At 38.9% G+C, this 22,871-nt stretch overlaps 1 protein-coding gene across 15 annotated transcripts in view; it reads left to right on the top strand.

The window, feature by feature from the left end:
• The window catches only part of LOC147260272 (potassium channel subfamily T member 1-like), a 74,352-nt gene that overhangs the window by 10,149 nt on the left and 41,332 nt on the right, over positions 1–22,871 (top strand). For 9 of the 15 annotated variants that reach the window (XM_086206781.1, XM_086206775.1, XM_086206780.1 and 6 more), the window contains exon 4: positions 19,753–19,791. The exons of 4 other annotated variants lie outside the window; for them this stretch is intronic. In XM_086206781.1, coding sequence (XP_086062907.1) covers positions 19,753–19,791 — 39 coding nt within the window. Of the gene's footprint in view, positions 1–11,226; positions 11,431–19,752; positions 19,792–22,871 lie in introns of those variants that run through there. 2 more of the 15 variants (XM_086206782.1, XM_086206783.1) reach the window with 2 other exon arrangements.

Below are 22,871 nucleotides of genomic sequence, written 5' to 3'. Positions count from 1 at the left end.
AGCGAGAGGATGAACTGAGTTGGCGATAAGACCTTTTACCTAGTTGGACAAAAATGCAGTAGTAGGCTATAGCATACCTTAACCTTGCCAAATAGTGACCCCCACCTTGATGTATGGGAAAATACGTTATATGTCATTTACATCATTGTTTATGAAGTGTTTACAATGTAAGTAAAAAAAATGTGCTCCAAACCATTTTTGGGGAAACATTGTTTTATAAATTGGTACCCATTTATTTTTCTCATAAAAATATTGCCATAACCGCCCACCTGAGTTTCTAAATGCATTGCATCCCCTGCGGGTAACTAGACAGAAAAGACAATCCATGAAATAGTGGGACTTTCTTTTATTTCACTTACGTACAAGTGTAAAATCAATGCTATTATTGACAGTGAATGAAAAAAATGTTAATTGCGTATGTGTTTCTTGGCATGCTGTAACATTTGTGTTTTGTAATGCGTGTCACTCCAACACCACTGAGGTAAGGTTGTGGCTCTACATGTTATTAGAGTCTGTGTGTGTTTCCATTCATGCCTGTGTGTACACTGTGTGGATATGGGCATCCGCAGGAGGAAGAAAGAGATGGGTGGAGTTTCCCTCCGGAGGTGTCATTATCTCCAGGGTTGAGTGTCGCCGGGCCGTAATGACTGCTTGGCTGTGTGGGTGCTTAAGAGGTTCTGACAGGCAATTGGTCCGTGAGAGTGTGTGAGTATTGTCAGTGCAGGTGGTTGTGTATATTCTCACCATTGTGTGCACCTATGAGTGTCTGATTATACCTCAGAGTGTGTGGGTTTACTTGAGTCTGTCAACCTCAGAAATAGAAACAAGCCACCAAACACTCTAAAACATTCAGAGAGGTTGAAAACAGAGAAGAAGGAAATTGGTTCCATCTGTCTTTTCCTTTGCGTGTCTAACCTTGTTGGGTTTTTTTCTTCTCTTCTCATTAAACCTGGTTGCAGATGGGAGTGATGTCGACAGGGTGAGCAACATTAATTGGTCACTAAATCAAGCACTTCACACTACACTGAAAGTCAAATAATAGCATTGAGAATGGGACCCAGGACATGTTTGCTGTAAACATCTTTATCTGCACTATGAAGGATATACAGCTGCACCAAATACATGCACCACAATGTTTGCATTTTTAGTAGGAAAATATTATATTAACTTTGTACATAAAATATCAACAATGGCATATCGCATACATATTGGCAAAAACTGCAATATTGTGCACTCATAATATTCAGGCTTGTCACAAAGAAAAGAAGTTTGATTTCCATTGCAAAAAAACAACACTAAAGTAGTAATGGTTCTCTTTGATTACTGTATATAAGACCAAGATAGTCAACTGAAACTTAAATACATAAAACAAGATCATGGATGACTAAATATATTGAAAACTAACCGGGATAAAATGTGGAATTACTACAGCCTTGAAAATGTCATGTTTCAACGTGCAGTGCATCATATGGAGTCCTCCTATATGTTTGTTTGCTGGCCGCATATATAAAACCGAACCAAACTCCAAGTAGAATGGCGTGTCCTGAGATTCTAATTGTGCAGCGATGCTGTAAACAGCTGTTTGTTTGCACAGATTTTTTTATGGCAGGAGTGACTACGGGGATTTGTGGCTGGAAGATTTCCATCTGCTCTTGTTTTGAGTGGCTGATAAATGGCATGATAAGCAGAAAACAAATGTAAATAGGGCGATGAAAATCAGGAGCACATAAACCAAGATCAAATGAAAAGAGAATGGAGACGATATGAAGGAGAGATGCCCTGAGAGGAAGACGAGTGATGTGTGACACTGATTGAATGATGACGATTATGATTAGATTCAAAGATTAACGAGCCACAAATGTTCAGAGTGCTCATTTCCCTCATTTCAGGATGATACTTTATAATTAGGATACTTAACAAAGAACATTGTGTAAAAAAGAAAAAAAGGGGAGCATTCATATATTAAATCTTGTCTTGTTTCAAGCTGGAAAATTACTGGTTGTTGCAGGAGAGTGCCAACCCAGAAGTTGGCATTGCCATGGTGTTCTCTCAGACATCTTAACCACAGACCTTATTTCAGGTGTTAAACTAAAAACTTTAGAAATCCTGTTTGTATGTGATTTTGACGCAAGGGAACCAGACGATCAACAGTACAAACGTATTTCCAGGACGCATTCTCACACAACTATGTGCTGGAAAAAATAAGAATACCACGAAACTATAAGTTAACCACCAGCCATAAATTAACCTATGGTACCTCTGCCTGATTTATAGGAGTTGTCTCTCAGAATATATATGATTATTTAAAAAAAATTAATAAATATCACAGGTACATTTTGCACAGTCAGATTATATTAGCTATTTTCAAAAATACAGCAAAAAAACATCTCAACAGGGTCTATTGACTTATAATAAGTACATTACAAGATTGTATAGCTTTAAAAAAGCTCTTATTTTACTGAGGTGGTGTGATTCTGTCTTATAAAGATTTTTGACTTCAGTAAGCATACTTGACAAGACTTTTTTTCAGTGCAGCAAAGCAATGAGTAGTAGAAGAAATCTGTCAGCAAGTAAATTATGACAAGCAATAAAGAATATATCAAAACGTGGCTTTGCAAATGCTTATACAGACAGAGATGTACTTGCCATGACACATGTCACATCTTGTGTTGCGACCCAACTGTCTCCCATCATCTTGTTTCATAAGTCTGAAGTGCTTGACAGACGGAGTGTTGTTATCAGTGACATGCACAGTTCCGCTTAGCAACCACAGCTCACAAATTGGACCATAGATGGCATTAGTCACCATCCTCAGCACCAAGTGGGTGGACGACACTTAGGGGCCACTAGACGTGTTCTCGTCAGCAGCAGCAGCAGCAGCAGCAGCGCGGCTGTGTGTCTGTGATGTTCTCTTGGTTTTATGGTTATTGTTCTGAAGGTGGTGCGGTACATTCTCCAAACATGTTAATATTCCGTCTGTTTTCTCCCCTTCTATAAGGATATGTTTAGTGAAAGACTAGGAGCATTGCACTCATGAAAAAGCTCAATTTGGCTCCGTCTCAGCCGTTTTTGTTCAGGTTTATTTTGCCTTAGTGGAGGTATCAGTGCAAGTGGCACAACATGCTTAAACCGCAAAGACTGAGCACCAAGCTTTCCTGCAAACAGGAAATCATTTGGAACATTAGTGTGATTGAGCACACTGGCTGAAAGGTACAACTGAAATGGTACAGAGAATTAAAGGTAGGCTGCTGGGAGAATTATCAGGGGGTGCTCAGAGAAAAATATATATTTTTTTCTCCCCCATTATGTTCCTCTTTTGAGCTTTTCCATCTTTGTTCTGGGAACCACTTGTACATTTGTCATTTAGCCCTCTGTGCTCTCACTAGTTTAATTAGCATAGGAGGTTTTGGCTTGTCAGACTCAAATTAGCAGCTGTGATGATGGAGGTTTTTGAACAAGGCTGACAGCCCAGCAGAGTGGGCTTCCAGTGTTGCTGGTGTTTATACAGTATCACAGATTATTCCAGAATAACTGTTAGACAATGGTTACCTGCACTGCAAACTTAAATGTGAGTGACACAAAAATATTTCAGGCTTAGATATTGAGCTTGCATTGAATTAGAGTAAACTTTTTCAGAGGTTTCAAATGTTTACATTTTGAATACCAATCACGAATGTTTTTCTTTATTGGGATAAGCAAGAACACCGTTCTCTGTATCTGTTCAGCCAATGAAATCATTGGTTCTCAACCTGAGGGTCAACAATAAAATCAATGACAACAGTATTTTTAGGTTGTCCTAGGTTATGAAGTTGCTGGCCCCTACAAACCGGCAGGACTGATAAATTTTACTATAGCTTTACAAGCTCTGCTAGTAATAAAATTCATAAATTTTGATATGCATCACCTGTCAGTTTACGATAAATATTTAATACCTCAATACTGCTGCCAAAACAGAAGCATGTGTTGTTTAGTTTGTTTCAACTGGAGGAGGCGAAGAAGGCACCATTGGTATCATTGTGTTGAGTATTGTATCCAAAATAAATTTTTAGTCTAAGTACTTTAAACAACCCTGTTACACACTATAAAAAAATGAAAAAAGTTATTAAAATGCAAGGCCTCTAAGAAATTGCTATTATATTTTAATGTTAACAGGCTCAATTACCTCAGTAATATGAGGGCCTATTTCTTTCTATGATAGTTCTCTTACGCAGAAAGCAGTTTTCTATTGTTTTGTCTGTCTGCTGACAAAAAAGAGCTGGGATCACGAACACGAATGGGGTAATTCTCGGGGGTCAGAGCTTAAATGGTTGAGAACCACTCAAATAATTACCTGTGCTGGGTGTGGGCGGGGCTTAAATGGGTGGGGGTGGGGCTTCGACGGAAGGTTGGTGTTTTTAAGAGGGAGACCAATTGAAATGGATTGGATTGGGTTCATTAGAAGTTGCTATATTTATTATTCATAAGAAAACTATTTATAGGATAGTTAATAATTGAGTTTAATAATTGATTTTTTTTTTAATGAACTTTTGGTGTGTATGATTGGGATATATTGAAAAAGACGGCGCGTGTGCGAAGGGAAGATACTTTACTGGATAAACCGAGGTAGAAGCGAAGCCATGAGAAAAAAATAACTGAAGCACTGTGGAGGAGCGAAGGGCAGTAAACAGTTGTTAATTGGTGTGGACACTTGACGGGGGTGACTGTGATGATGATGACAGGGGAGGACATCGCCGCAGCATGAAGGAGGCCGTAGAGCTGAACTTTCATGGTAGCATGTGGACACACTCACCCGATGATCAGCATCCTTTCCTCATCATGTCAACGGATATTGACATTTATTACCAGAATGATCATCATAATCCCCCAAACTACATTATGATGCTCATTTAAGCCGGTTCATCCCAACTCATTAGACCTGGAAGCTATGAGCTCATTTCATCTGTAATGCTTCATCAGTTTGCTGGTTTGATTTTGCATGAGGGAATTGGGAAAATTTTCCATAATCAATGCAGTAATCTTTGTTTACTGCTAATAGATTTATTGCATGATTTATTTTAATTATTTATTTTTTAGAGCGAGCCCAGTGGCAAGCTTTTCGAAATAACGCAGCTCCCTGCCAATCAAATTACTTCTCTTTTCACCCACGGCTTTTGTGCTGGGACACTGTCTAGCATTTTAATGTGGTCAGTGAAATGCTGTCATTTTAGTTGCTGCACTCAAAACAATATCATTACAGCAAATGCTCTATTTCCAATTGCTTATTCCATTATACGTATCAGGGCATTTGAAGACACTGAGATTCAGTAATACTCTCACAGATGCAAGCATAGCATTCATTCTGTAGTTTAACTGTGTACTGTTTGACATGACTCTTGTGGAGCTGCTGGAAGAGGTAGTTCACACCTGGTGGATCACATGTTGGTTACACTGTACACATTTGGTCTGGTTAGTTTTGTAGTCCTCATTCCAGTGGGCTGTGTGCACCTGGTCTGGACTGTGATTGGTTTGTTGATGGTCATGCAGTTGATGCTAGCATGTCAATGCGGTGGGTCGCTTCCATGTATATTAGCTAGCTGTGAGGACAAAAATAATCTACATATTCACTTCATTGCCACCAAGAGTTGGGACCAACTGAGGTGGATGTAAATGGGCCCCAGTTCCCTTGTGGGAGCTGGTATGTGGCATAAATCACAGTTTTGGGGGGGTTTGTCACACCCCTGGCTTCCTTTTTCAGGGAGGAGCTCCTGGTTTTGGTGATTTCTTTTGCTCAAAGTTGCACACACGCTGTTGCTGAACACGGTAAATGTCACTGCCGTAACATCATCTGGAATATAACCGCCATAACATGGGTGAAGATATGATTTCATGACTATATATTGTGATACGATGTATTAATAGGGGCTGGAATATCGGTACAGTATCATGGAGAAAAAAAATACTGTATTGATGCACATTGTTGTAGGGCCCTGTTTTTGGTTGTGTTTTTTTCTTGATATACCCCTTCATGATTCAGTCATGAAGATGACATACAAATATTATTGTAATCGCATGAAAAGTGATTTTCTTAGATTCTAATATTGTATCAAAGATGTTGAAGTTATTTGAATAGGAAAAGCTGACCTTTCATCTTCTAACTTTTAATATTGCTCAGAGACTCCTGGTTTTATGTTTCTGTCCATACAAGCTTGTAAGTCAGAAGATGGGATTTATGGCCAAAGACACAAGATAGATCCAAGAGAGCACCCATTCTCCAATTTATGGTACGAGCCTTCATCTCTTTTGGGTGACGTAGTTTGTCATCTAAGCATCAATAAAGACTCGGCTCTGAGTTATCACTGCTACTGTCCAATTATGAAGTCCTGTTGTTGTTGTTGTTGTTGCCCTTTGTCAGATAAATAGCAAAGTTAACAAGCTGACTGTCCTATTTTATGGAAAGGAGGACAACTCTGGTTTTTAGCACAGTGTCATGCTGTGAGGATTTGTTTTATTCATGACACTATTGAATGTGGTCTGATTGCCTCGTAAAAGTTCATTAGCTTTTATTTTTTTACTGGACTTTGGAAAAAGAAATGATAATTGTAGCTGCACTTGGAAGCACAGAAAATATGCTTATGCTTCTGCAAAGGCTGAAGTAGAATTTCTTCATGCTTCAACAGGAAATGTTTCACAATTGTTAAGATCTGAACTTTTGTGATCATATATACTCCCTCGCTTATAATTAGGAACACATAGATATGAATAGAACACAATATGCTGCAATAAATACCTCCTCAACTCTTCTCCCTAACAGAATCAATAACAGTGAACATAATCCCCATAATAAGAGGTTTTATTGCTGGGTGTGTATTACACGGGATTGGTTTTATGTAAGTGTATCAAATAAATGGCAATTTTAATAAGAACCTGAAATAAAGACGAGATGTTAAATTTTGTATGAAACTTTGGCCACCGGAAGATTTGCTCAACTCTGAACATTCGCTCGCAGATCTTTAAAGGGAATGTAAGGTTACGACCAATAAACGGGCAGTTCAACCCTCTCGCAAAAAAGAAACAAAAGGCAAAACAGCAGGAAGCAGCATCTTCCCTGTTTGTGCAGCATTTTTGTTCACTCGTTTGTAAGTCTGCCGGTGGCATTGGCTAGACTTCTTCCTCCTCTCTGGCTACACTACACACAGGCAGACAGCTCACCACAGCAGTGCCAGCTCGCTGCTTTAATATGTTTTGACAGAAGAAGCATTATCCTTCTTTCAACACCCATCTGCAGCACAGAGCTCAGGCACGCCCAGTGATTCTGGAGCTTTTGAAGGATGGCCTGATTGTGAATAAACAATTTCTTAAATTGTTTGGTCCATCCAGAACTGCCGGATGACTATAACTCAGACGCCGAGAAGAATGCATTACTTTATCATATAGTTAAATGCAGTATTAAATGAATGTATGATGTGTAAGTCAATTAAGAAGAAATGAAGAATTACAAAGAAAAACAAGTCATTTTCTCTCATTCACTCAGAATTGATCAGATAATATATGGCTGAGCAGCGAATCGGCTTTCTGAGATATTGTTTGTTGTCTGTCCGTCCAATTCTAAACATGATACCTCAGGAACCATTTGGGCAATTTTATTCAAATTTTGCCACAAATGGTCACTGGGACTCGTGGATGAACTGAACATATATTCATGTGAAATATATGATGAATCTGTCACTTCACAGGTACGCAACATTTTTTTCCCTGATATCTAAGCAACACCTTGGGCGGATTTTTTTTTTTTTCTTCAGATTTGCCACGAACATCCACTGGGATTCACAGATGAACTGAAGAGATTTTGTTTGTTTCATAACACTGTCACTCTGACAGGCACGCAACTAAAATATTGTATTTTGAGATATACCGATCAAACAAGATACAGAGAGAAATAATCCTGTTAAGCAGCATAATTACATTTTAACTAATTGCATCGGTAAAACAATAACAAGTTCTGCATCTCTCCGCTCGCTGGTCTTAACTGTGTACCAAGCTGATATCAACAATTCCCTGCAGAACTGAGAAAATCACAACACACGCTGCAGGAGAGCGCTCATTAACGGAAAGGAAATTGTTGTGGCATTTGGAGATAATTTAGATTTAAATATCAGATAAGCAGCAGAACCATGTTATCTGTAGGTAATCCATTAAAAAAAAAAGAAAAAAGGTTTCATCCAAAATTGAAAACACCATAAAATGCCATGTCTTGTGTGGAGGCTGCTCTATTCTACTGCTGCAACCATAACCGGAAGCCTCACCATCACCACAGTTAGGGCAGCGCTTTAGAGGAGGACCAGATATTATCGTGAAGCTTGGATATACCGTTGCATACGGCTCAGCCTTAAGACAGCGTGATCACAATTCACCGCGCCCATCATTCTCGCTGACTCGACTTGAAATGTGACAGCAGCAGTAAAAATAATAAGGCTGTGACATTTTTCACGGTCTCCTCTCAGTTTCCTTCTCCTCCCTTCAAATCAAATTATATGTCATAATCTGGAATTCATTCACATTTATACGTCAAGCATTAAGAGCTGACTGCTTCACCATCCATACTCTCTATAATAAGCTTTTATTGTGGCTCTTTCAGTTTTAGTCGTATCTATCTTTTTCTACTGGCTGAAAATCCTGTTTGAGTCTGTAATGCATGTAAATATGTCGTGTACTGTATGCATTTGGAAGCGATTCACCAGGCAAATCTCACTGAGATAGTTTTTAGAATTCATACCGCATGTGGTTTTCCTCCTGCCGCTCCCTGAGAGTATAATTTATCTCATTTGCCTCTGTTTGGGCTGCAGGCTCCACCAGCCTTCATTGTGTGTACAGGAAGCGGGGGCTAAGCTGCTTGTTCAAGGGTACCGCATTTGCTCGCCCTCACGGCTGATAAAATCCAAGACGCCATCGCCATCTGTGCCGTTAGATACAGAACGCGTGAAGCCAGCTTTTGTTTATAGTACTGCACTATGTTTTTACTCTGACGCTGCTGTCAGATGAAACCCACTTTCATGTGCACTTCCCTTCTTCACCACACAGCGTCTCTGTGCTCAAATCTGTGTCACCTGCATCTCACTCTTCAGAAGTCCCTCATATACTTTGTTTCAGCGTCAATTAATTTTCTTCTCATTTTTTTTCCCCTCATGAATTTCATTTCCTTGCACTTAGCCAAATTCAATCTAGACACCCAGCAGCACTTACTGCAAAGCTCATTTTTCTCCTCCTTATTAAATAACATGCATTTTGTTTCATGATAGTAACTTTGTGCACATAAAATGCAGAGTTATGTTACAGTTCTAATTACAGCGACAATCTTTTGGATCTGCATGGGAGGCATGGTTCATACATTTAGAACAATTCAGTGTCAACTAAAATAAAGGATATACCATGGAGGAAAAATGCAGTTCTTTCATGACGATTTCCTGAATATCGGAGTTCCTTGTTTTATGAAGACACAATAAGCATTTATTGGTCCGGTGGGTCAGTTTTTCTTCTACTTGCACTTAAAAAAAAAAAAAAAAAAAAATCCATTTTTCCTGGACAAGTTGAGAATATCTCTCCTGAAGCCTGAGCTTAAAATGACATGTCTCAGTAATGTGGAGTTTATTTTGTGTTTGCTGAACACAAGTAAGATGCATCATTTCATGCATCAAGCCGCATGAGTCTGTGACTTTCTATGTGCCTTTAAAACTTGATGCCTGGACTCTCACAGAGAGGTATTTGCTGCACCCTTATGAAAGTAATTATGCTTAAAATATAAAAATCATGAAGTGCATAGCCTTGCCTATAGTAACAGCCATCCATCTGGTTGATAAAGTGGTAACCATGGTTACAGCCAATTTCTATACCGGGTTATCCTCATACTGGCCGTCATAGCATTGCTGTGAGTTGAATCTGGGAGTTGCTGATGTTCCTCTTAGCATGTTTCATCCTAATCCAAACACATGTAACTGACATGGATCAGAGGGCACAGAGGAGCCTCTGACGGGATGCTAATGATGGGAACAAACGATCTCATCCCTCTGATGCTCCAGGCTCCACTGACGCTGTTTAACCAGCCATCTTATTTAAGGAGTGCCCACTCTTCAAATAATAATAGAAAAACTCTACAAAGCTTTTGTGTATGCTTTTAAAGCACGTGCAAACAAACAAACTATTTTGTATACTGATTTTTTTTTATATATATAAAATTGTTGAATGCATGAATTGTAAAGTACGACATCGAAGGCTTCCCATTAGACTGTTTGGAACAGAGGCTCCCCTTACTCTTCCTTACATTACTTACTGTTTCATTTCTCAATGCCTATATTTGATCATTATGATGGAATGTGGCTTAATATTGCTGTTTGACATAACTTCAGAGTATACTAGATACATCAAAACTTTACTGTCTATCTCTAGTAGGAAAAACAGTCAAATCCTCCCCAAAGTGCTGTCATTTAAGCCAGAGTTTGAGCTGACACTTCAAACTATTGTTATTTTAATTATTTCTATTTTTATGGGTTTTTTTTTGTTTCATATCCTGCTAGTACTCCTCTGTCACAATATTCTGTATTATTGAAACCAGTAAATGACACAGCTGTGATGTTAAATCACCAATTTATTGGTATTGTTCTTTGTATGGGCTGCAACATGGCGAGCAATGCAAACATCCTGTTGTTGAGGCCATCTGCTCTTTTTTTCTGACGTTTTTCTTTGCAGTCATGAGTTTGTTGTCAAAAGAGTAGTTGAAGAGTGGAATGATCGCAGTTTGAGTTTAGTTGGTTATCTATTGGTTAATAAAGTCAGGGATAAGCAGGATTTTTTTTGTCTGAGAACAGAAACTGGAATAATCTTGAGATTATTGAGACGTTCGATAGCTGACTGAGATCATTCTTTACGGCGTATCGTTATATTTAACAATCTAAAACGTTATGTAACACGTCGGGGAAACCTTTGCGTTGGCCAAGCGTTTTGACGTTACATCGTGACGACGTGTGGAAGTCTGAGACGTAGGGGGACATCTCATTTCCATCCATCAGGGATGGAGGAGCACAATAACTAGGAGGCAAGCAGATGCTCCTCTCTGTGAGTCTGGGAAGCGACAGGGAGGGAGATCCCCCCCCTTCCGTCCTCATTCGGTAAGAAGAGGATGCGGTCTGCGGTACCTGGTTCTGTCTGAGCCTGCTCCGTTACCAGGAGGAGGAAGAGGAGGAGGAGGAGGAGGAGGAGGAGGACGCGCACTGGCTGCTCTCTGCTGGAGGTAGCACTCGGGAGGCAGGGAGCCATGGCAGGCGCTAAACTGACACCCTCGCCTTCGGAGATCGACCCAGACGTCAAGACCGAAGTTCAGAAAACCCCAGAGCCCACCTGGGTCAACCCCTCCAACCCCCTCAGGACCACGGGCTCTTTTGGGAGCGATGCCGGCCAAAGGTAGCTGCCGCAGAAGTCGCATGTGTCTGAATGCACCTCTTGCTCTTGCTTGCAGCCATCCTCGAAATAATGATGCGAGCGCATGGTGCATAAAGTCGAATGACTTGTTATTATCCTTAGGCAAAAGTTAAGCCGTCGTCAATGTAGAATCACCATTAAATCTATCCATATTTCCTGCATGGACATTTATAGGAATGTGAGTGTCATAATCGTTACTCACCGGGTGGTATACGGTCAAACATAAAGGCAGCATCTTCATCAGACACTGTCATGACAGATTTAAACGCTTCAATCTTTTTTTCCCTCTCAACATCACTGGGTTCCATTTAATAACTGCAGTGTATTACATAATTCAATGGGTGCTGCATTACAGTTTTATGAATCCATATGCTCCTCTCTGCAATCCAGAGGGAAGTTCTATGATTGACATCATGCAAGCATCCAGATGGATGGATGAAATAAAAATGCAAACCATGGGTGATTTTTATGTTGTCGTTGTTGACACACCTCTTTGTTAAGATAAATCCTAAGACAGCAATATATATTTCAGCACAGTTGCACCTCTGTCACCGTCAGAGCTCTCCTCTGCCATTTGGTTGGCAAATTAGGCTGTGGTTTGTTTGACATGACAACCCAGGGCGAAAACTCTGTGTGTGTGTGTTTGTGTGTGTGTGTGTTTTCCCCTTTCAGCACATCAAACACGAGCATTCAAGCTCTCTCTATGTGATGCTGGATTTGCTTGTCTGGCAGTGTTTCAAAAACCACTGTGGTGCAATGTGAAGTCTTGAGTATTTACAGCTCCTGCTTTATTTTAACTATACTTATTTATGACAAAAGTGAACGTTTGTACTGTAGTTGGAATAAAATCTGGGATGTTCATTACTGTAAGAAGTTCACAATTTATAATTATCACTTGCTATATATATATATATATATATATATATATATTATAGAGAGAGAGATTTATAGATATGATATGATATGACCTTCTACCTTAATTTAGTTATTTTACAGCTTTTTTTCCCCTTATTTTTTGGGGGGGATGAACGCCAGCTTCCATTAAGCTTTACCTGAACTGCATGACAGAAAATACTACTATTTAATCAAATTTTACAGTCTCAATCGAGAACAATGTTTGATTTTAATCCTTAATAGTTCTTGTCCAGTTTCAGTGCTTCTGCAGTTCTTGTCTAAAAATCGTCAGCTGCCTCTCACCAGTGCCACCATAGATGAAAAAAGTGAATCTATCGTCATCAAGCAGTTACAAAGTTTGCAAAGGAGTCACTTGTCACTCGTCGTTTTTCTTGATCTCACTGTAGGTTTGAGATAACAGCGGAGGGATCTGTTTGTGTTTGCATCACATGATAGAGTTAACATGACCACAGCGGGCTAAATATAGTAGTCGCTGATTGTTTATGTCATGACCTTTAGATGGCAGGATAACTCTGATCTACGTTACATGTAATGAAGCTGAAATACTGCCCGTGATGACAGTTATGTTTGTGCTCCCAAAAATTACGATTTACATTATGAACGTTATTATTAGGGTACTTTGTTTTTGAGGACAAGATAGCAATAGGACACTGAGAAAAACTAACATGCTGCAGCTGAGTGTGGCGATAGTGTGGCATAAGCAGTTCAAATGGTTCCTCTCGAAACCAGTGAGTCAACTGTCCGAACAGGCTGAGAGAAAAACCTATTGATAATCAATCAGCTTTGAGTAAATTAACAACATTGACTAAGGCTATATTGCCGTTGCAGGCTGTTTTGGATGATCTAATACACAATATCTGCAAATGGCTGAGGCTGTAAGCCTAATGAATCAGTTGGCCCGTCGCCCCGGGCAACCAGATTTATACCGCTGTCGATCATTTGGTCTTGTCACCATTGTTGGCAACCACTTCTCGTGTCTTTATTTTGTCACTTTACTCTCTGAGAAATGAGAAAAGGGACTCGTTTTTAGTGCCAAGCCAGAGTGTCTGTCCCTCTGTCTGTCCCTGACAGTCTGACGGGATGCTGTCTGAGATCTTTGTGCTTTCAAGTTTGTGAAACGTGATCTCTGTGAAATATGTGTCAAGAGGTGGAGAATCAATAAGTCCATCATATGTACAACACAGCCTTTTAACAAATTATTTTTGCATAAAATACAGCACATGGGATTCCCTAAAAGGTCTGTGTTTGCTTATTGAGTACTGACAGCTCTGTTCTCCAGGCAGTAATGAGACTTGGAGGATTGTCAGGAACAGAGGGATTGACCAGCTTTTAATCACAGGATGTGGTCAAAACAGAAACAGCAATCACACAGATTTATTTTGGCTTGCTTCAGCCTCACCACCACATTGGCACTATGTGAAAAATCTGTTTGGTGAATGGATATTTTATTGGCTTGTTGATGTGTGATGAATCTGCATATTTACACTAGAGCTCAGCTGGAACTGTTAAGCGAGTTCATGAGGCTATGTTGGTACATTTCACAGGTTGGTTTGAACTGTTGACTCAACTCCAGCCTTTAGAGAAGCAAGTTTATAAAGACTTTAAATTGAGAGATATGTTTCTAATCATTGATGTTTCTGCAAGAGCGGACTTTCTGGTAGCTGGCGTTTTTGCAAATCTAAATCACTTCTATTTATCTAATTATAATTATAATTAACATTTCCTTTTAAAAAAAATAAAAATACTGCGGTGCAGTCAGCCATGCCTCCTCATCGTGTTGTCACATTGGATGGATGGGCTCATTCTTTCAGTAATTTTTTTTTTTATTTGTCATTTTTCTTCCACCACAAATTAAGCGGATTAGAACCAAGAATATGTGGGACACAGAGGGAGATAATATGGAACAAAGAGGCTCCTATAGGCAAAATATATGAGCCATAATATGTGCTCTAGCATAGTGATCAACTCGTCCAAGCAAAAGAATTTATCGGTTTGGAGTTTTTAGTCATCATCATTGCTAGCACAAATAACAAGAATCTTTCAATCCTGTAATTTCTCTTGTCAGTGTAAATATATTTTGCACATTCTGAGTAATCTTATAATTATGTATTCCACAACAGGGTACCAGAGCTCAGGAAAAAGGAGTTTTGTTTAATTTCTTCATTTCTAAATTAAAAAAAAAGTATATATATATATATATATATATATATATATATATATATATATATATATATATATATACACACACACACTGTATGATAAGACTGGATCTGATGGAGAATTCCTCGAAAAAACATTCAGTGGCTCAAAAACTGGCACTCCTGGCAGCAATTGCAAGAAATATTAATATTTATAATTATCAGTTACGTTTAAGTTATATCAAAAGACAAAACCTCCAAAATAGTTATAAGAAGAAGATAATTCAAGGTTGCGCACTTATCAAAATGTTAAATTTCTTGTTGATTGAATCAATGTTTCATGCCAAGACGCAGAAAACAGAGGTGAAGCTCAATAATTCGATTTGCAAAACTTCATTACGAGTCTAAAATATTTGACCTGAAACATAGATTAAATCTTTGAGAACTTTTTCCACTTGACCCTTTGTGACCCTGTTAAAAACCTCTTTTGATTTCTGAAAGAAAACAGGGTTATTTCAGCACATTAATTGTCAGCATAGAATATCAGAGACTTTTAACTTCCAGTATATCTAAATTAGTCATCTACAGGTTTTGAACTGTTGCACCTTTTTTGGTTCTATGATTTTTAACTGTTTTTTTTGTTGTTGTTGTTTTTATTAACAAAACTGAGAGATGTGTTCTAGTTAACCTCAGATATTTAAGCAGCTTTCATGAACGCAGCCTAAATTTGGTTTGTTAAAAGACTATGAAGTCTTGGTTTATGGCAGATTAAATTTAAGTTAAGTTTAGACCAAGATGAGAGTTAAAGCTCCATGTGGCAGTTGTTTTCTTGTAACCCCAAAACAGTCTAGATCTATCTTTGGTTTAAGACAGGTCCAACAGACATTTTTATTTTTGGGACTAGGTTTAATCCTCGTCTGTGAAACTAGCCTAATGAGAATGTTGTCAGATTTCATAAAATCTATCAACTAAGTCTAATTGTGAGAAGGTTCTCTTATAATTCAGTGCTTCTAGATGATAATTATAAATGATTACACTGTACATCACAGCTCATTTTATGTAATACTGAATACATGAGGCTTCCTCCCCTCTGGCTTAATGTTTATTTATAGCGCTCCACTTTCACAGAACAATTACACTTTCATTTTATTACCCAGGGTCGAATGAGCGGTTGTAATGGGGTCCTTCGGTTATATTACATGTTGTGCATTAATATCGTTCATTAAAGCAGGAGGGTGAGAGCGAAGTACAAAAAAAAATACCTGATACCTGCATATATAACCCCAAACAGATCAGAGTAGAGTAAATCTCACAGAGGACGAAAGGGGCCATGGGCGTGCAAGCTACAGTATGTGCTCTGCTGAATCTATAACCATAATCTCCTACATGACATGTGTATAACACCTTCCTTGTTTTCCTCCAACTTTGGAGAGCATCACTTAGCAGGGAATTAATTAGGAGGCCTGAGGCATAATAATGTGGGATTAGCTGTAATATACATACAGGGTAGTCTGCTCTAAGTGTGGAATTAGTTGTGCTCCTGGTTGAAGAAATCTGAGCTGATTTGTATAGAAGAGGCCATCGGCAAGAATTACTTGATTGACAGCTTCCTCACTTATTATACTACTGTAAAAGAGTGGTGCAGGGACGAGTCTGAAAACCTGGGAATAAATTAGCGTTGTAGAACATCCAATATCCTTGTGGTTTTCCCCCAAGCTTTCTAAACAAGAGGACAGAGGTGGTCGCAGACATTAAACATCAACACGCTAGAAAGCCCAAGAAGCCTAGAGCAAATATGTGAGAATTATTGTCTGTATTATCATATCAGCACATATCAACATATTATCCATACTCTTTATCTTTTTTAAAGTTAACCAGCTAGTTAAGGGTCAGGACTATGTCAATAATTAAACATTTTGATGGTAGCGTATTTGGATCTCCATTATTTTCCAGGTTATCACAGTATGAGGATTTTTTTTTTTTTTTTATCACAGCTCTCCTGCCTTAACCTGCAGTTTTAGTTTGAGCACTTCATAAAAAGATACATAGTAAATATACCAAAGAAGCAGGGTCCTTGTCTGGCAAGCTAAATTTAGCTGGACAATATTTTTTCATACCAACAACAGCGAATAAACCCACAAAAGAGCAGTTATTGTTGCCAAAATAAAACATGTAACACTAAAGACATGGGAACTCTCTGGGCGGAGTCTTGTTATGTTCCCCTCATCGGGCCAGCTTCAGTCGGTAGAGATGTGGAAATTAAGCGCTCTTGACTTTTTTGCCATCTATCTCATTTTACTACCCCACAGGTAAAATTAAAGATAGAGTACTTGTGCTCCAAAATAGCTCATAACTTTGATTTTGAAACATTTTTTCCCAGAAAACCCGTGTCTCTGGATCTAAACATTGTCCTCAGGCTGAAGGACACTGTACGAAATACATTCAGTCTAAACAAGATTACATGCGCAAGAACAAACAGATCATAGTTATATTCATCACCACCTGTAGTTGAACTTTAGGGGAAAGGGGAATTGCTTGGCAACCTTCCTACAAGTAAACAGTTTGAAAACTACAAATCCCATTTGTCCTTTAAACTGCTGCAGAGATCTTGCTTGAGTGTGAGGCCCTCCCACTTTATATCAGTCAGTCCTTGAGTGCAGCGCATCTCATTCAATGTAAATGAAAGCATACTTTAGAGTGGCAGCCGTGTCTCACTTTTTGTGTCATTAGAGAAGCTCCTCCTGTGCTGGCGATAGCGGATCTGCTGCAAAGAGGTGAGAGTCTTTCGTCTCCGATGCCTTCAGCATAGACAGTAGAGGGAGATGGGAAGGACAGCTAACTGCATGAGGATAATGTAAATTAGGCAGATTGATAGTTTTTTTTCCTTAAAGGTCATACAAAGACAGTGTTATTGTTTGTGTAGATGACATAGATGAGAACATCCCCTCTGTTTATCTGCTTCTATCTGAGGATCTGCGATGCTAAAGCTCTTTAGAGCCAGGAAGTGCATTGGTTGGTCGGTAAAGCTGAATTGCCACCACGAAGTGAGAGGGAGATCCCAGTAAAGGAGTTTAGCTTGTTGTTGCAACAGCATCTCTGACTGAATCGATGTGTTGTTATACATTACAATTTACATTTAAAGACTGTGAAATATGTGTTTCTCTTCCACGTACAGAGCACTAATTTGTTGGATATCCTTCCGTGCCATTCAAATTTGCCGTGAATAGAAAATGTTACATTTATAGGTATTGAAAACTGAAATACAGTGAAACTAATTGTTAGTTTTAAATCCACCTTTAAAAATGTGGATTATTTGTTGTGCAATATAATCTAATGATAAGAACAGTTAATTGCAAATGTGATGTTTTTGCCAAATGTGACTTGTTTGCAAAGTGATTTCTTGACCATTTTTGTATGATGGCATTGATTCGGATGTTAGAGGTGAGCCATCCTTGTTTCTGTTTTGTTCTTTTATTTGCTGGAGTTGAAAATCTGCTGAAAGCAGTTTGACAGTGGTGAAATCCCACAGCTGATGACTTAATTGAAGTCTAGGGAGTTGAATAATTGACTGCGTGCTGTTGTAGCCGGTGATGGTTCAGGTCCTCTCTTATGTCCCAGCTACTGTACTTCCTGGTTTTAATGGGCCCTCCATTAGTCCATTTAGGAAGGCATAAAAGGGATGTTGAGATTTGAAGCTTGTAACAGCCAAATAATCTACTTTTAACACAGATTTTTATCAGAATTTCTTTTTAACAACAACCAGGTTTTTATTATATGAAAGGTTAAAAGCGATATCAGTATATATTATGTTCTTTTCTGCCCATTTTTATGCATGATTCAACCCTCAGACGTTAATGGATTGGAAGAAGTTTCTCCTAATACCACTGAAGGGCATCATATAAATTTATGTTCATGTTTAACCTTTGACCCCTGCTCACACATGAGACAGCAGCTTTGATTATTATGTGGGTGTGTCTGCCTGTCTGTCCTCTCAGTGAAGGTTACCCATTGGTATCATTATCATAATGATGTCTACGAGTGACTGAGACTGAGACAGAACTAAGAGGGTGTGTCCACTGCCCCCCCCCCCCCCCCCCCATGGTTTGCATTACATCTGTACACACTGTTTATGATGGACTTACTATACTGTGTTTGACTTGCATCTCCTCAAGTAAACATACCATTGTCATCACATGGTTTGTGTGTATGTTGAGTTGAACATGGGTCTTGACGGTTGTGGACTTACTGTATAAGCAGTTAAGAGCAGCTGCTCAAACATGGTATCTGACAGAAATTTGAACAAAATCATGTTTGCTTTTTTTAATGCCCAAACAAAATGGATTGTTTGTCCGTCCATACGTTGTCCCATTATTGTTAATGCAAAATCTCAAGATCAGACGGAGGGAATTTCTTCAAATCTGGCTCCAAGTTTCAATTGGGCTCAGGGATGAACTCTAAAGATTCTGGCGGTCAAAGGTCAAGGTCACCTTACAGTACATGAATAGAATATCTCAAGATTGACTGAATATTCTTCAAAAATTGTTCAAACTTCCATTGGGACTAAAGAATGGATTGAAAAAAATCGCACTGGTTTCAGTTTAAGGTCACTGTGACAGGCTTGGATCACTGAGGCCTACACCCGATGCGGTATTTATAGTTAAGCATGCTCCAGTTCCTTCTACATCCCACATTGGGCTGTTTTACTGCTAGGATTTTCCAATAGAAATAATACTTTACAACCAATTTGATGCTAAAATTCCAAAAAAGCTGCTGGTGTTTTGTTTTCTGTGGTTCTAAAGATACCTAGCAGATTGGTCTCGACATGTGTGACTTTTTTGCAACAGGTCTGTTTTCTGAGGCTCACTTGCAGAGAGTGACCCACTGTAAACAGATTTGCATGGGTATAGTTTGTTAGAGAATAAAAGCTGCTAGCTGATTAGCTGCTAAAAGACTGAAAGACAACCACTGAGACTCCCCAGTTCACTTGAAAATTAATTGTTAATTTAATTGTTTGCTGATTTATTATTTTGCATTACTATGGTCTGCAAGGGTCACTGGTATTGGTACCAACTACCAAAACGCTGGCACCATGCCATCCCTGGTTGCATTTTGATTTGAGATGCAAGTAAATGCTATGAAGTGACTTCCTTAGCAGAATCCTTTTCCTGCTTCCCCTCCTTTCCTTCCCTGCTTTCTCCACCACCCTCCTGCCTAACCTGTGCCTATCTGTGTCCATGTGTGCAACATCCAGGTATCAGGAGGAGTACAGTATGGACTCAACCAATGCCCAGTAAGTTCCTGGCAGCATTATGCTTGCATGGCATGGATTATGTCTCCAGTCAGTGTTCACTCTACACAGGACTGACCACAAAATCACAGAGGCACAAATGTAGCACTCTTCACTTTTGTATTGACTCACCGGGATCCCATCATGTTTGCACGTTAAGAGAAAACAAAGCCATATCCTTTGGTTTTAGCTTGTCTGGTTCAAAGAGGATGATGCACATCTTGGCATTTTCAACGGAACATAAAACCCACAGTTTCATCTCTGTACATGAAGTTCATTCTGAGGAGGTGCTCAAATCATCTCAAACAGTTCATGGAGAAGCATCAGCTTGATAGAGAGACATCTTTGAATTGCTGGTTATAGAACATAGTAGACATTTTTGAATTGTTTTTTTACACCAGAGTGATGATCCACTGAATAGTGAATATATGAAAGTGAGAATGAAACACAAAGTGCAAGAGAAATTGCCCTTGTTTTTAACGACTGAATATGACAGCATTTTAGATTGTTGGGGTTCGCTTTCAAATGAAAAATCGTCATTATTAAGCAATGCTGCTGTGATATGAGATCATTCTAGTTTTCTTGGACTGGTACCGTCAAAGAACCCGATGACACATTTTCTTGTTCATTTCTTAGAAAGGCACAAATATTTATTTTTTTATGCAGCTTATATTTTGAAATTGATCATTGCGGAGATCATTATACAATCACAAAATATGACTTTTGTGATTGCTGCAGTGTCTTCCCTGCTTGGAATGACTGTTTTCTTCTTTAGCCAGATTTTTTTATTATTGTCATTATTATTATGAAAAACAGATATTACAGTGGGTTCTACAGTTGACTGCGCCCTTTTGCAATATCCAAATACCTGGAGGTACTCTAATTGCAAAAAGTCAAGCGTGTTTGTTTTGTGGTGTAGATGTCCCAGGCTGCAAATCATATTCTACAACACTGTCTTAATATAATTCAGAAATCTTTTATAATCAGAATCCCTGTATTTTTTATTTTTTCCTATGAAAAGATTAAAATGCTTGCTGGCTAATCCTGCATTCTGGGACTAATGTTGCATCCAATGAAAATGCTTTCTCTGAAGTAGCTTGCTTTGCTGTTGCTCTATAACAACATGCAGTTTTGGCTCTGTAATATAGATTTATTGTTTTGAGCAGCACAGATCCCCTGCAAAATCAGTCCATTCATAAGTTGATCCATTCAGTCTGTTAATGTTTGGGAAAGTCTCAGGAGACTACACTATTAAATCTCTTATCCACAATTAGTAGCAGAATGTTCATCAAAAGTAGCCAGTCTGGCTGTTGGAGGTCTCTGGTACGTATACTCTAATCATGTGGGGGGATTTTGCTAATTGCTATCGTACAGGCCAGTCAAGCCTTTGCTAGTTTCCTGTTTCTACATTAACAGTAAATATACTTAAGCAATTGACTGTCAGACTGCCGTTTCACAGGGCCTTGAAGAAAACATTTGATGCAGAGATTCCATCTCACATTGTCATTCGAAATGTCTGTGAAAGACATCCCTTTACTTTTTTAATGTTCAGCCCAATTTTTCATTAACTGTTTTATGCTCACTTCCAAGCTTAGGTAAATGCTTAGTCCTACAAAAGAACTCTCACTTGGTCCCAAATGTTCAATGTCACCATTGTACAAGTTGGTTTCTATCCAGATTCAAAGGTATTTTCTTTTCTCTCTCTCTTTTTTTTTTTAAGAGAATTGTACCTTCGAAGTTGTTGGGAGATCTCTGAAATCGATTCCCAATGTAATTCAGATCATTTTACAAACTGTTACCCTATGTGGGTGGTTTAATCAGCCAGCATTTGGCTCCCTGGTTCAAACCAGGTGTTTTTGGGGCTTCTCAGTCTCATTGTCCTTTAGAGGAACAGATACGCTGCTTAGGCTGCTTAATGTTCTAGCAACTCAGCTTTTGATGCTGTCAAATTCTTGACTTCAGATAACAGTGAAAATCAAAGATCAGCATTATATATAAACTGCACATCCCAAACTCTCACAGAACCTAAAAGACATATGCCAACTGCTTTGAATCAGCTTGTTTAATGCTGATTCAAAGTTCTACCACAAAGTTCTACTGTGGTGCACTCTCTTTTATTTTAGAACACTTTCATCTGGCTTCATCATCCTACCACACACACACACACACACACACACACACACACACACACACACACACACACACACACACACACAAGTGCTTATAGCCCCTGCATGTCTCCTATGTATACAAAAACCTCCATCCAAGTCCCATTAAGGTAATTCTATACAAATCCCTCTTAAGCATCTTAAGCATCCTGGCCTCAGTTTTTGTGCAATGATATACTTTCACTGACTTGAAGCCAATTCATTTATAATCTGTGCTGTTCCAGAAGCAGAGGATAACAAAGATTGCTAAGTTTTTCAATGTGCATGTCTTTTAGAGTAATATTTTTAGAGTGGCTGCATCTCAAGTGTGATCCCTGCAAATGTTTCTATTTTCAACCTTTCATATTGTCAGAAACAGGGCCAACTATTTATAAGAACTGTATTGAGGCTGTGAAGGGAACGACTGATGCTCTGCTGTTGTCCTTCTGTTTATAACACAGTTTAAATGGAAAACAAAGGTCCAAAGCCAGAGGAGCGGTGTGTCTGGATCTCGTCCTAAATGATAAACCATGCCAGATCTTGCTGATGCAATTAAATTATTCAGTCATTACTTTTCTTTTTTGTTTTTTTTTGCTATTTCCACATGTACTGTACTATAACATTGAAAAATAATTGCTTTTCAATTATCCTTCTGCAGGGTTTGCAGAACCATTAGGAAATCATCCAGGGATTGACATGTGGTAGTTTACAACCAGGGACCCCAGATGATGTTGTACAACCCCAAATGATATGCGTTCACATGTTGTACAGTTACTCCTTCAACACTGACAAATACTATATTCCATATTGCTAGGGGTGGGGGGTGGTTGCACATGACATTCAGTAGTATAAATGGGTCCACCTGTAGAGCCATATTTGTCGCATCATCTGTTTATTCTTACGACAAATCAAATGTTCTTCTACGGGATCAGGATT

This window comes from Aulostomus chinensis, chromosome 6 (genome assembly GCF_037954235.1).
Source record: "Aulostomus chinensis isolate RoL2024-O1b breed Wild chromosome 6, RoL_Achi_v1.0, whole genome shotgun sequence".
Taxonomy (NCBI): Eukaryota; Metazoa; Chordata; class Actinopteri; order Syngnathiformes; family Aulostomidae; genus Aulostomus; species Aulostomus chinensis.
The sequence above is the reverse complement of the archived record's forward strand: the minus strand, read 5'-3'. Positions and strand labels throughout refer to the sequence as shown.